Here is a 15,260-nt window from a genome sequence, read left to right as displayed (position 1 = left end):
ATGTGGCACTTCATGAGATATTTTCCTACTATGCACACTGTATATTTCCTACAATATTCTATTATGAAGATCCAGGATACAGTGTTTCAGCTGGCTATATATGTGAATCTTGGACAAAATTTAATAGGCCCTGAGACTAAGACAAACTGATTTCCTTTCAGTCAGTGTTCAGTCCACTGCTCAAAAAGTTCTAGTGACAACACATTGCACCTCCCTCACATTGTTCTTCAGTTTTTATTACCTGGTAAAAAAGGTAAGGGAAAAGAGAAATATGTCTTGAACACCTATTGTATATGCCATGCACTGAACCAGGCACCTTGCCCTAACAGCCACTACTTTTCCAAGTGACAAGTAAATGTCATTTTAGAACATGAAGAAGTTAACATTATTTTAAAGTACTTTTACATATCTTATGAAGCCTAAGATTTAGTAAGAGAACAATATAGTAGAATTTAAAATTAAATAATAGCCAAATTAAATATTTTAGGTTAAGCAATTTTTAGTGGAAAAAAAATCTGAAACTTTTCTAGGTAAAGGTGCAGAAGTCACTGTATGTAGTTACAGAGACTTCATTCAGTGTGCAAATCACTTACCCATTGCTTTTGTTTCTTCCCTTTTAGCATTCAGAAGGGAAAATTTGAATTTTGCTCGAACTTCACTTTTGGGGCAGCTGACTAAAAGCAAATATAAGGACAAGTAGTCTTTACTTTCATCATCTAATCCCTTTGGGTTTACCCTCAGGCACCTAAAATAAAACAATAGGCTCACATGGAGGAATATAATACTTGAAGCATTTAAAAGAGAGAAGCAATACTGAAATCATTTGTTAGTTAATATCATAAACAGCACTCCTGTCATTACCCCCACAGTTCTTTACAATTCTCCATACTATTAGGAACTTATTACCAATCTAATATAAAATTAGACTAATACTCATTCAGGAACAACAATAATAACAAAACCAAGGGCCACTGATGATTACATCAAAAACAAAAAACAAGAACGACAACAAACAAAAATCTTACCATTTCATTTTGTCATTTGGGCCAGATGAAAATGTTGAACTTTTTAACACCTCACCCATTTCCTCTCGACAAAAACTGAAATTATTAATCGTCCACATGTAGGAAAATTTTACAACTTTAACCTAAGAGATTCAGAAAACCACTTTTATAATGATGACTCTTATGCTTTTAAATTGTTACATGTTAAACATCCTATGATCTACTCTTCTAACATTTTTTTTTTCTGAGCAGCTGGCCAGTATGGGGATCTGAACCCTTGACTTGGTGTTTCAACATCATATTCTAACCAACTGAGCTAACCAGTCAGCCCCCTAAAACTTCTAATAACTATGCCAACGTGTTTCACAATAATACAGGGGGTTTTCAAAAAGTTCATAGAAAGATTTGTATTATCTTTCATTCCATTTTCCCATGAACTTTTTGAAGTACCCTCATATTCTCAAAATACTGTAATATTTCTAAATGACATAAAGGAAGGCATTTTAAACAGCATGTACCTGTGTATAACACCAGCTTTCTGCTATAGGGCCAATAGACATATCTCCAGGTAGAGGTGGCGTGGGTTCCAGAGACATTGCCACTTTATTACAGTCTTTTAGTGTCTATGCACTATCCTACAAAGTTGAGTACTTTACCTACAAAGAAAAGAAGTTTGACTTACTGATCGAACAGTTTAACTGACAGAATCAAGAGGGAAGACGTATTTAAATAGTCAGGAAACAATTACTATCCCAAATTAGAACATGTAGAGACTCTAAATAATTTTAATAATTTTAAGAAATAAAATGTTTTTGTAACATACAACATTTACATATAAATCTGAACAAACAATATTTATAGATAAGACTATTTCGTGAAGGCATATTTTCCAAAATATCACAAATCAAAAAATAACATCACTTAATAGTAACATCTTAATATAAACATAAAATCACAAAATTTCACGACATAATTAATACCTGATTTACTTTCCTGCACCTTTTTATTGACATACTCATGAAAACCAAAAAGGTTGCCAAGTTAGAACTATAAATACTGGTTATTCATCTGTCAGACCCCAGTTGTTTTCTCCAGGTAAAACACAGAATAGGATATGTCAATGCTCTGTAAGAAGAATTATATAGATTTCTACAAAAGTATATGTCTATCTCAAACAGTTTGTCTGGCAAGACTTTGTCCCTATCAGAGTGCTGCCTACTAAGATGTACTATATCATAAAATTTCCTCCCAGTTAGCTATTCTCTTACTACCTCCCTTTGGATGCATAATTTACTCCTCATAAATTGGCCAGGATATTAGTGACTCAATAACGACGTTTTGCAACTTAAGAGGCAAAATCAGAAAGAGCTACGCAGGAGTCTATTTTGCAGAGGCAAGGGAATTTCAACATTACATTTCAACACAGGAATTCAAGTCTGGAGAACCCTCTTCTCATTTAAAAATAATTAACAAGGAAAGAAAACCACATGGGTCCTATGGAAAAAAAAAACTACTAGGGGGTTATTTAAAAAAAAAAATTAAAAACAACAACAACAAAAACTACAAAGGAAATGCAAAGGAAAATATTTGCTCTATCTTTATATTCCATAAAACAAGAGTACAAGAAAACAAAGAAATAAGAACTACAAAACATGAAAATATTTAGAACTACAAATGAAGAAACATATTACAAATCTGCACTAGAAATAAAGAATATACTCAACACCGAGGAAAAAAATTCATATTAGTGTAAAGCTCTTCCAGAATCATAGAAAAATGATAAAGAAAACAAAGGAGGTGACAAATATTGAAGATAAAGAACAAAATCAGAACTAGTCAAGATGATTGTTCTAGAAGGGACTATAACAAATGGAACAGTAGTAAATAAAGACAACAGAGGCAGACTCTCCTGAGCTGAATGAAGAACTTGGTCTCTAAGAATGAATTCCATAATAACCAAACAAAGTAAGCAACCACCACTGAAATGTTTCTGTGAAATTCAAAATGAGATAAAAACATGTCACAACTATACATGTTCTTTCAAAGGAACAAAAGTCAAGATGGCCCTGTTTTTCTCCTCACTGCTAAAAATCTAAGTAAAACAGGATAATTACTAGAGTTCTAAGGGGAAAGGGGCTGTAGGGCAAGAATTATAAACTATATAATGTTTTGTTTATGTTTAAAAAGCAAAAATTCATTTTCAGAGATGTAAAATATGTATGCCATCCTTAGATCTGTTTGGTGCAGGGGATAAATTTGCTCAAGTTATTTTCCAGCCAAAGGCAGATGAAACAAAAAGAAAAACAAAAACAAAACTCCATAATGGAAAGTTCTAATTTTTACACCAATGAACATACACAACACATCCACAATGTTTTAAAACTGAACAGACATGTCAAAAATAATTCTTAAAAGACTGTGACGAAATAAGTCAACTGATTAAAACATTAAGTATAATTACAAAATAACACTTATTCTTTTTTAAAAATTTTATTTTATTCTGTCAATATACAATGTGGTTGATTATTGTGGCCCATTACCGAAACCTCCCTCCTTTCCTCCCTTATTCTTAAGGCACAAAATCAGTGGGCCCACGACTTAGTTTTGAAATATATAAATGAAGGGAAGACATTCATCTAATTCTTAGTATCAAGAAAACAGCTGATTCAAATCAAAAGCAAAGTTTGGTGAAAAACTCCTCCATCTTATACCATTTAAGATTTAAAGAAAGAAAATTTGCCCAACTAATTACAATTCATTCATCTACAGGTATTTATTAAGTAACTACTATTTACAATATGCTCTTCAAGCTCAGGAAACGTGTCAGTGAAAAAAACATACAACAGGTAAAAACAATGAAGCAGGGTAAGAAACTGTAGTAAATGAAATTAAAAGTAAATAAAAGAGAAACAGGACAGAGTAACTGCTATACAATGGTGGAAAATTCTTCAATGAGACAGTAAAAAGGCTGATAGACAGGATAATAAGTTAAGGCTTCCCTGAAGAGTTAATATGTTCTTGAGTAGAGAACTAAAAGATAAAAAAAAAATAGCAGACAAGTCAAGGGAAGGTGTCTGTAAGGGAGAGAAAAAATAGCAGGTGCAAATGTCCTAGGGTAGGGAAGAATTTGAGAATACTTAAGGAAGAGAAAGGAGTCCAATGTGGTTGATGTCACTAAAGGATTTTAAGTAGGGTAAAAACAGTGTAATTTATGATCAGTATTATCAGAATGACATCTTTCAGGGAATACACTGTCAATAAAGGATGGGGAAAAATAAAAGTGGAAAAACAAGTTAGGTTGAGTACAGTCTGACAAGAGATGATGGTAACAGACTAATATGGTATGCCAGTGGAAATAGGGAAAGTAGGCCTATTGACTGAAGAAAATATTCTGGAATCAACAGAATTTGTGATGGATTAAAATTAAGGAAAGGAGAAATCAAGGATAGGTCCTAGTTTGGGACTTGAGCAACTGGGAAGATGGCAATACCATATACTAATACGGGGAAAATAGGGTAGAGACAAGAATAGTAATTTTGGGGCCTGAGGGATTCAATAAAGTGATATATGCAACATCAGAAAACACTTCAAATGGAACAGTTTTTAAATAAATCCTTTTACAAAGTATTCACAATTCATATATGAAAGAATTCCTATCAGGTGATGTGCTTGCAGCACAACACATGAGTTGGGGAACGAGCAGGATGATATTCTTAGAAGCACTTAAAAGTCAACGGTCACCATTAAAAGAAAAGTGAAGATGAGTGGATATGCTTAATTTAATAAGCAAGAAGAGAGGGAATGAATGATGGAAGAAAATAAAAGTTCCTTAAAGAAAAGTGAATACACAATTCATTCTAAGGACATTACACATTGCCACTTTTAACAAGAATTATTCATTTCTACATAAACAGTAGGCACTACTGTCAAGTACCACCAATTGCTATATATAATTACTTTAATAGACCACAAATGGTTATTTATTTACTTTTATGTGAGAACAGAATGGTATGCAGGTAGTCATAACAGTTGAGATCACTAATAGCATATGTCATTTTAAAAATGTTGGTTCCCCACCTCCAATTTTAACAGCTTTAATGAGCTATAATTTACATCTAACAAAATTCATCTATTTTAAAAGTACAGATCAATGATTTCTAGTGAATTTATACATTGTGCACCCACCAACACAATACAATTTTAAAACACTTCCATCATTCAATAAGTTTTTGTATCTCCAATCCCAGGCAACCACTAATCTGCTTTCTACAGTTATACTTTATCTAGAAATGTCATGGGAAAAGAATTGTATGATAGGTTGTCTTATGTCTAGTTTCTGCTTTTTTTCTTGAATATATTAGTTTCCTGTTTCTTTGCATGCCTCAATTTTTGGTTGAAAGCTGGACATCTTAGTTAATATACCATAACAACTCTGGATTTGGATTTTTCTATGGGTAGTTTTCTTTGAAGTAAATTGCTTGGACTTTGCAATATCTGTCTCACCCATATTGTGTGGCTGCTGAAATATGTCTAGCCTTTATTCCTTTTTTTTTTTAAACCCTGGCTAACAAAGATATAGGATACTCCCTTTCCTTCAAACTGAGTTTGCTACTTTTAGCTGATAAAGCCAAAGGTTTATCCTACCTTCCCTCAGCCTCAAATCAAGTCTACCCCATCTGGCAGCAAAGCTGCTGATTTTCCCAGCTAGCTGCTGGTTTTCCTAGATAGTTCCTAAAACTACCATGTCTACTGATCTGGGAGTAGAGGAAAAGAAATACAGTTGGATATTTCTTTTAGGCAAATTCATGTACTGAAAGAGTATTAATTATCAGCCTTACCTGTTAGGAAAATCTCTAGTAATATAGGAGAGGGCCCTGTCCTGGTCAATACTTTTGCCAGTGGCTCTGAAGAAAGCTGATAAACTATCATGACCAATTTCAAAAGCAACAACCAAGAAAAATATTTGCAATGCATATAGCACATAAAGCTAATTTCCTTAATATATAAAAAATTTCTACAAATCAGAACAAGTAAATAATACAGACAACTCACAGGAAAGAAACTTAGTAAAGTACAAATTAATACTAAAAAGTCACTTATTAACTATCAAATGAGCAAAAATCCAAAAGATTAGTGAGAGTATATAAGTTTTTAAAATAATCTCCTTTCTCATATTTTACGGTGAAATTTCTGACAAAAAGGGAAGAAAATGATGCTAATCTAAGTAAGAAAATAAAGATGGCGTTATTTGATGTCCATTAGAACCATTTACATGGTTTCTGGTCACTAAGAGTGATTCCATAAATATTCAGAGAAAGGTGTAGAGATTAACAAGCATTCTAAGGAGAATAACTACAAAGTAAAAATAATAATAATAAAAAAGTTTAAACTCATTTGTAATCAATGAAATACATAAAGAACCCATACCATTTTTCATCTTTAATACAGTCAGACATCATTTTAAACTATTAAGCCCTACAGCAAGCAAAATTGCACAGAAGCAGACATCACTATATTGGGTAAAGCTTTCATACAGGACAATTTTACAATTAGTAGCAAAAGCAATTCTTCGTCAGATTCATTCTATGAATTCACCCTAGGAAAACTATTACAACTGTGGAAAAAGATAATTATAAACACAGAATGTTTCTGCAATATATTTCTATATGGAAAACTATGTGACCATTAAGAGTATATTAAATTTTCTTAATGACAGGAAAGTGTTCAAGGTATGTTGTATATTAAGAAACAAAATCAGACAAAGAGTACACCTAAAAGGACCTCACTCTTAGAAATATAAATAGCACATAGGGTTAATACCGGTGCATTAAGAAAAACAGACTGGCAGGTAGATGCCGAGTTGCACTTTGGCTTTGCAGTGATAATGCTGATAGGATATACAGCTAAATACTAAGAGGTTACCTATGGGTGATGAGATTTTCTTTCTTATTCTTATTTATTTATATTTTCTAAATGTGTTGTTTTAATTAACATGGAAACATAAGTAATTATTTTTAACAGAAGTGGAAAATATGGTTATTTTCATGCTCATATATACCCATAGAAAATACATATCATGTGTTTTACCCACTTGTTACCCACATTAACATACATCACGTGTTACTGTCTGAGTAGCAGAGGCTGACATAGTAGGTAAAAGGAGGTAAGTGGAAAATAACTAGCTTTGGAAAGGACGTAGAGAAACTAGAATCGTTGTACATTTCTGGTGGAAATGTGAAATGGTTTAATCACTCTGGAAAACAATTTAGTCGTTCCTCAAAAAATTAAATACAGAATTACCATATGATCCAGCAATTCCACTTCTAGGTATATACCCAAAAGAATTGAAAACAGGTGTTCAAACAACAACTTGGACACAAATGTTCATTGTAGCTCTATTCACAACAGCCAAAGGTTACTGGCTAGTAATCCATCCATTGGTGCACAATCCAACTGCCCACCAATGGGTGAATGAATAAAAAAAATATGGTATATCCACACAATGAAATATTACATAGCCATAATAAGAAATGAAGTACTGATACATGCTACAACATGGATGAACCTTGAAAATATTATGATAAGTGAAAAAAGATAGACACAAGAGGCCACACAATGTATTTCATTTATATGAAATATCCAGAATAGGCAGATCCATACATACATAAAGCAGATTAGTGGTTGCCAGCGTCTGGAGAGAGGGGAAATTGGGGAGTAACTGAGCATGGGGTTTCCTTTCGGAGTGATAAAAGCATTCTAGAACTAGACAGCAGTGTTGGCTGCACAACACTAAATGTACTAAACACTACTGAAGTGTACTTTTAAAAATGGTTACAATGGTGAATTTTATGTGCTATAAATTTTACCTCAGTTAAATATGTATACACACATACATATCTACATCTCATACATATGCATTTCTTTTGTGATTAAAAGGTAAAGGAAGAAAATATAAAGTTTCTTCCATAACTGCTGAGTCTAAATTAGCCACTTACAAGGGCATAAAGTACTAATCAGATTGTTTTTAATGACTCAAAAGAAAAAATACTAAGATACTTAAACAAATGTCTTCAATTGCTAAGTTTTTCTAGTGTTAGCTAAGCTTCCAGTCCAACGGAATACATAAATGACACAGCAAAGTACGGTTAAAAAAAAATCACACTGTCTAAAGAATATTATCAAAATTTTATACAGTTATAAAATGTGACTAGCATGTTTATGAACCACTTCTCTTGTACTGTCATCTGTAATTAGTTCAAGTCTTCTAAGAGGTAGCTTAATCAACTGCAATGTTAATCATATAGAATTTTTGTTTAATTCTACAACTAACAAATTGTAAATCACTCTACAACTGTGAAATACTACCATATTTATGTTCAAAGTCCTCTAAACTACTTCAGGAAGTTATAACTGAACAAAATACTATCTGAGGTCAAAAAAATTGTAGACACACACATACATATATGATGATCGTGATTACACAATGAAAATTACTTAATATATAATGTTCAACAGTTTTGCTAAGACTGTATCAGGAAGAATAATTAGATTCTAGCATGATTATAAAAGTGATAAAAACAATAATACATGTATCATAAATTTTAAAAATCATTTTGAATTAAGCATATGATGACTTCAGGGGTGTACAGTAAACATTTATTATATGTTTAGATATATTATGCACTTCAATGAACCTTAGAGGACAAAGGTGAATAAAGTACATTCCCCACTTTGAAGAAGACTATAACAGGAGAGACAGACACACACTAGGATATTTTTAATATGATAATATGAGAGAAAAATGTACAAAGTGGTAGTGAAGAACTTCCAGGAGAAAATGTCCCAAAGATATTCCCTGAGCTGGATTCTACAGAAAGCAAACAAGATTATATAAGAACACCACAAACTACAGCACAGATTTTAATATACTGAGACCAATGTGAATCATTGCTTTGCCATGAATTCTGTGATCTTACAGATACTGGGCCTTCCCTTTGTCTACTGAATGACTATAGTACCTCATTCCCTTATGGTTGGTGAGTAGATAATATAAAATTTTATACACACACTCAGCACAAAGTGAGTATTGGAACAGACATAGCAGGTAAAATTTCACTGGTGACATTAGAGGATAAATAATTTCAGGAAGTGTGGTAAGGGTAGCAATAACCAAAACAAATGAATAACATATACAAAAAGTACTTAAAGACTATCATAGGGTGTTTTGCTTCTGAGTATGATGAAATCGCTGACAGGTAAAGTAAGTTCGACGGACAAGTAGAAAAACTTGGATAAAAATTAAATAAATATGTTTTCAAAGGAATCTAGAGCTGCTCAAGCAAGCAGGACAAGGGGCCCCAAGATTCCAGAGAAGAGAGAACAATCTAAAGGTGAGCTGACAGACTATAGCCACTTCTTTCCCTAAGAATACTTGCTGATTCTAGCCACGATGCAAGAGTGAGAAGTCATGCTTTGCCCAGACTGAAAGCCACTGCCAAGGAGTAAAAATATCAGCAAATGTTTTGTTGGCCTAATTGGGCTGCAGATAAAATAGGATACTTGAGCAGCTAAGATCCTGGTGAAAAGTGCGCTTTATAAAAGCATTTGATAAAATTCACTATCCATTCAAGATAAAAATTCTCTATAAACCGGGAATAAACTTCCTTTTTTTATGAACAGTGTCTTAAAACACACATATACACCCCCTAGAGTGAAATTTCTCTGTGAGACACGAATGAGACAAGAAGGACCACTATCACCACCTCTACTCAATATGTATTAGAGACCCTATCCAGTACCTTAAGGCAAGAAAAATGAAAAGAAGAAAGAAAATGGTCACCATTCACAGATAACATAATTTAGTCCAGGCAAACTACCAGGAACAACAGGTAATTTTGTCATGGTTGCTGTATACAACGTCAACATACAAAAATCCATTGTATTTCTGTATGTTAGCGATAATCAGAAAATACAATTTTTAAGACACCATTTATACTATAATTTAAAAATCCATTTTCTAGAAATAAATCTAATGAAAGATGCAACTCTACACTAAAAACTACAAATGGTATTGAGAGGTAGTAAAGATAAGCTACTTATCCTTATTACTGGAGGAATATACCATGTTTATGAATGAGAAATTTCAATATTATAAAGACATAAATTCTCCCCAGATTGACATATAAATTCAATGCAATCACAATAAAAATCCCAATGCTGCTTTTGGTAGAAATTGACAAGCTGATTCTAAAATTTATGTGGAAAGGCAAAGGGTCAAGAACACCCAAAACAATCACGAAGAATAATAAAGCAGAAGGACTCAGAGTATAACACATTGACTTAAAACATAGCAACTGAAATTAAGACAACATGGTACTAGTACAAAAATAAAGAAACTGGCTAATGAAAAAAAAAAAATACAGTCCAGAATAGACACACACATATATAGTCAGTTCATTTACGACAAAAGTAACCATTAAGTACAGTAGAGAAAGAACGGTCAATTAATAAATGGTGCTGAATCAAATAGATAGCCATATAGAAAAAAAATCTTGACTCCTACTCCATATCATATACAACAATCAATCCCGGATATCTCCAGATATAATTATCAAAGTAAAGCAATGAAGATTTGGGAGAAAAAAATGGGAGAACAGCTTTATAACTCTGGGGTAGGAAAATATTCCTTAAACAGCACACAAGATAGAAAAAGATATCTGCAATACAGGTATCTGATATAGGACTTATATCCAGAATACATAAAAAAAAAAGTCCTACAAATTATTATTAAAAATGCAGGTAATCCAAGAGAAAAAAAAAAAAGGCTAAAGACACAAATACTGTATAAATAAGGTATAAAAAGATAACCAAAAGTCAATAAACATGAAAAGGTGTTCTACTTTGTTAGTTATCAAACACATTAAAGCAACAATGTGATACCACTACTCACACAACAGAATAGCTAAAATGAAAAAGACAACACTAAGTGTTGACAGATACGGAAAACTGAATCTCTAAAATTACACAAATAATGAACATATAACCACTTTGAAAAACTATTTGCAATATCTATTAAAGTTGAGCAAATGAGTACCGTACAAGAGATCAATTCCACTCCTGGGAACAAATCCAATAGCATACATTCATATGTTCATCAAAGGTACGTACAAGAATGTTTATAGACAGATTTGAGAAATAACAATGAAAGTAAAGCAGTAAAGCACTTTAGATAAATTACACTAATAGACTCTGATGTTAATCCAGTCTGATAATTGGAGAATTTAGCCTGTTTACATATAATGTAATTATTTACATATTTGTATTTTTATGTATCAACTTTTCTATTTTTTATCTACTATATTTTTAGTTAAGCTGTCTTTCTTATTTTTAGTGGTTACCCTAGAGATTACAGTGTGCTTCATTGACTTACTATATTTACTACCAATAATTATTCTTACCATTTTGCCATGAATGCTAGTAAAAAGTGTTCTTAATGGGGAAAAAAGTGTGCTTTAAGTGTGCTTAGGACACTTTTTTCCCCACTAAGAATACTTGTACTCCATTTATCCCTCATGTCTCCTACATTATTTTATCATGCATTTTAATTTCACATATATTTAAGCCCCAAGACATCACAATTACTGTTTTGTTGACCAGTTTTGGAAAATTGTCAGTGATTTATCTCTTCAAATACTGCTTCTCTCTTTTTCTTCTGTGACTCCACTTACATATATGTTAGACTCTGTCACTGTGTCTCACATTTGTCTCACATTTGTCCTAGTCTCTTTGTATTTTTCATAATTTTTTTCTCTGCTTCAATGAGGATATTTTTAATATATTATAAATATATATTTTATGGAATTCTGAAAACAGTACATGGTTCTATGCAGTGAAGTGAGCACATTTATCTGTTTTTTATTTCCCAACATATCAGTGAGATGACAACAAAGTTTTACAAAAAGTTAAAGACATAACAGGGCTGAAAAATAAGAAAGAGTGATGGTGGTGGATCAGAAATTTTAAGAAATTCAAAGCAAATGAACAGGAACAAATTAGCAGAGAAATAAAGGGGAGAAAATCACAATCCAAAATACTAGAGGTACCCACAGTTCTTTTAAGGATGCCCAAAGGAAAACCAACCTTCCTTCAAATACAAAGAGCAGGAAAAAGCCAAGTGGCAATCACCCAGATAACGATTTTAGAAACAGTATTTAGGCTAGCTGATACAGCTGGGGCTCTCCCCTTTCCCAAGACTGGCAGTTGTGGCTTTTACGATCATGCCAAAGCCCAGGAATTGCCCTGTAAAGGAAGTGGGCCACCTGTCTGGGTCTGTTTCTTATGAGAGTGTCAGTTCCTAAGAAACGAACAGGATACAGATTGGACTAACTCTGAGTATCATAACAAACATTAGGAATGAGATGAGGAGAAGAGGAGAAAAGATAACTACTAACAAAAAAAGTATTAAAGCACTCTCTCACATGAAATAAAGCCCTCCTTACTTTGACATATGTGGGGGTTCCCAACCTATTCATGCAACCTGCAGGGAAGTCATCATGTTGATAATGGCTAATTCAGAACTACACATGAAAATAAAGGCCATCTTGTAGTTCTCATCACTTAAAAGTAGTTTGCCTAAAGTTGACTAAAACATTCCTCTTTGAAACACAAACAGCTGTTGACTCTCAGCAGACTGATTAGACTAAGTGGCAGCATATCCAGACACCACTGCTCCTGGGAAGAATCTTAGAGGCGCAGGAACGGGGTGTGTTGAAAGATACAGAAATGGCAATAACTGAACACTCGAGGAAAAAAAAACGGCTAAGGTTGGGGAAAATGTTCCTCCTTCCTGGCTATATACATTTCTGCATAATGGAAAATCCAAAAGAGCTGGGGTAGAGGTGGAAGTGGGGATGTTAGGGAAGTGGGTGGGATTAGGGGGTGGGGGAATGGGCACACAGAAGTCATGGGTGGTTGGTGATGAAGTTACACAGGGCCTCAGTTTAAAAAAAAATGCATAGCGATTGAGCAAATACCTTCATTTACCTTACAGTCCACTTACCTGAGTCCTTAAGGCATAAGTGAAATTAGCTGTTCTATAGTTTGAGCTCTCTGCCCCAAGTAAAAGGTGACTTCCTTTCAAAGTTTGACAAATTTTTTCAATTTTATCAGGTTGAACTATATGAAAATGTCATTTATGTAGGTCAAAAGCAGGAGAATATTGGCAATTTCACAAGGTTTAATTCAACAGTCCCAACCCTCTAAGTGATTACACTGTTAGACTTACGGCTTTATATATCTCTAGGGCAGCAATTCTCAAAGTTAAGGTGTGCCTTACAATCAGCTGGAGGGCTTGTTAAAACAGGCCTCAACCCCGAGTTAAGGATTCAGTGGGTCTGAGTCAAGTCCCCAAATTTCATTTCTAACAAGGTTTCAGTTGGTTCTAATGCTACTGATCCACACCCCACACTGAGAACCACTGTTCTAGTATGGTTAGATATTGATATCACTAATATAAAAATATCATTATTGCCCCAGCTGTCCTTCATCTGTCCTTCACCTCTAAGGCTTCCATTTTACCTGGGTACTATACTGAGGGGGTTGGGCTACCTTCAACTTCTTCATTACAGGGTCTTATTTCAATGTTATGAAATAACAGTAACCTAATAATAAATGGTAATTGTCTCAAATGACTGGTATATTGAATGGGAATGCACAGAAGATACCTAATACAGTGTGTAATACATAGAAAGCACTCAATAACTTGGTGTTATGTGTATGAGTTATCAATATGAAACTCATCGATAGAACTTATAGTTCTAAATAGTTCTCATAATTCTTATAGTACAAAACAGTAATAATCTCAGAAACTGTAAAGGAAAGCAGAGTTAAATTTGCCCAAATTTGGTTTTTGAGGTTTTATTCTTGCTTTTTCAACTTTTATCACCTGGCTCTCCATTAGCTATTACATCTGTTATTAATTCTGCTGCTCTCACACTTGCTTATCTCTAACAGCTTCCATCTGTCTTTTAATGCAAGTAATGTGGAGGTGTAGTTGGAAAAAGATGTCCAAAATGCCTCTTAGGAATTGTGTAACCTTTAAGAGAACTTTCTGGAGTAATGGAAATAATCTATATCTTGATTGGGCTGTTGTTACACAGGTGAATATCTCTATCAAAACTCATTGAAATATCTGTAAGATCTGTGTATAAAACTTTTTAAATTAAAAAAACCAAAAAAGGTTTTATAACCCTGGAACAAGTTACTTTCCTTTTCTGGTCCTTAGCTCTCTCATCTTCAGAAAGGGAATTCCTCAATCACAGAAAGTACTAAAAGAGATAAGGTCTATAAAGTACTTAGGGTAGTTCCTGTACAGTGAATTGTCATTCTAGACCCACCAATATTAACTCTACGCATTTTTCAAATTTATCTGAATCCTAAAACATTCATCCAAAATAAAAGTTACGTTTTCTTCCCCTCCCTCTCCCACTCTTCCCCAATCTCTTCTGTTTTAGAAACTTTTGGCTAAACATTTGATTAAAGCTCCACTCCCACAATTTCTACAAAATCATTTGCCTTCACATTTCTCCTCCTGCTTCATTTAGTGATTTTTATCTTGCATTACTGAAGACTTTACTTCTTGACCTGAAGTTAATCTGCTACAATTCATTCCTCAAAAGCCTAATGCTCCAATGAAAGTAAACAAAAGTAACCAGTTGTCAGAGATCAGAGTTGAAATTAGAGTTGAAACTGTTCAAAGACCTGAAAGATATGCATCAATTTTACAACACCCTCCTGACAACCTCTAAAAAAGTGCCCCGAACATTCCCTGACAACCTATCAAGAAACTGCCATCCACCAATTTATGTAAAAATTTACGTAATTTATTTCCTGTATTACCCCTCTGAACACAAAATGTCTCATTATAGTTAGGGTAATTAATTCTACACTCTGAACATATAATTGTATTAAAGTAACAGTTCCTTTTACTAGTTTTCAAATCACTTTTAAAGTTTCTAAGCAATGTTCTTTGTTCTAGAATTCCAGGATGCTGGAACAATTTCACATTTGTCTAGCATTTACTGAACAAACATTTATTAAGTACCTAAAAAGGTCAGGCATTGGTGAAATAAAGATGACAAAGATAAGGCCAGAGAGGCAAATACCTAACTAAAGCAGATAAAGTTGAATTCCTAAAATAATCTTTTTCTTCCCTCTGTGAAGGATCTAGAAAAAGGACTTGGAAGCAACCCTGCAATA

General features: G+C 33.5%; 1 protein-coding gene across 5 annotated transcripts in view; it reads right to left on the bottom strand.

Moving 5' to 3' along the window:
• The window catches only part of SPOPL (speckle type BTB/POZ protein like), a 46,210-nt gene that overhangs the window by 16,167 nt on the left and 14,783 nt on the right, over positions 1-15,260 (bottom strand). For 4 of the 5 annotated variants that reach the window (XM_063106779.1, XM_063106787.1, XM_063106797.1 and 1 more), the window contains exons 2-4: positions 1,523-1,660; positions 1,026-1,147; positions 594-745 (exon numbers count right to left, since the gene is read on the bottom strand). In XM_063106779.1, the coding sequence (XP_062962849.1) occupies positions 594-745; positions 1,026-1,147; positions 1,523-1,600 (352 nt within the window). In that variant the 5' untranslated portion in view covers positions 1,601-1,660. Of the gene's footprint in view, positions 1-593; positions 746-1,025; positions 1,148-1,522; positions 1,661-15,260 lie in introns of those variants that run through there. The other variant, XM_063106811.1, reaches the window with a different exon arrangement.

This window comes from Cynocephalus volans, chromosome 1 (assembly GCF_027409185.1).
Source record: "Cynocephalus volans isolate mCynVol1 chromosome 1, mCynVol1.pri, whole genome shotgun sequence".
NCBI classification, from domain to species: Eukaryota; Metazoa; Chordata; class Mammalia; order Dermoptera; family Cynocephalidae; genus Cynocephalus; species Cynocephalus volans.
This window is presented reverse-complemented; position numbering and strand designations above follow the sequence as displayed.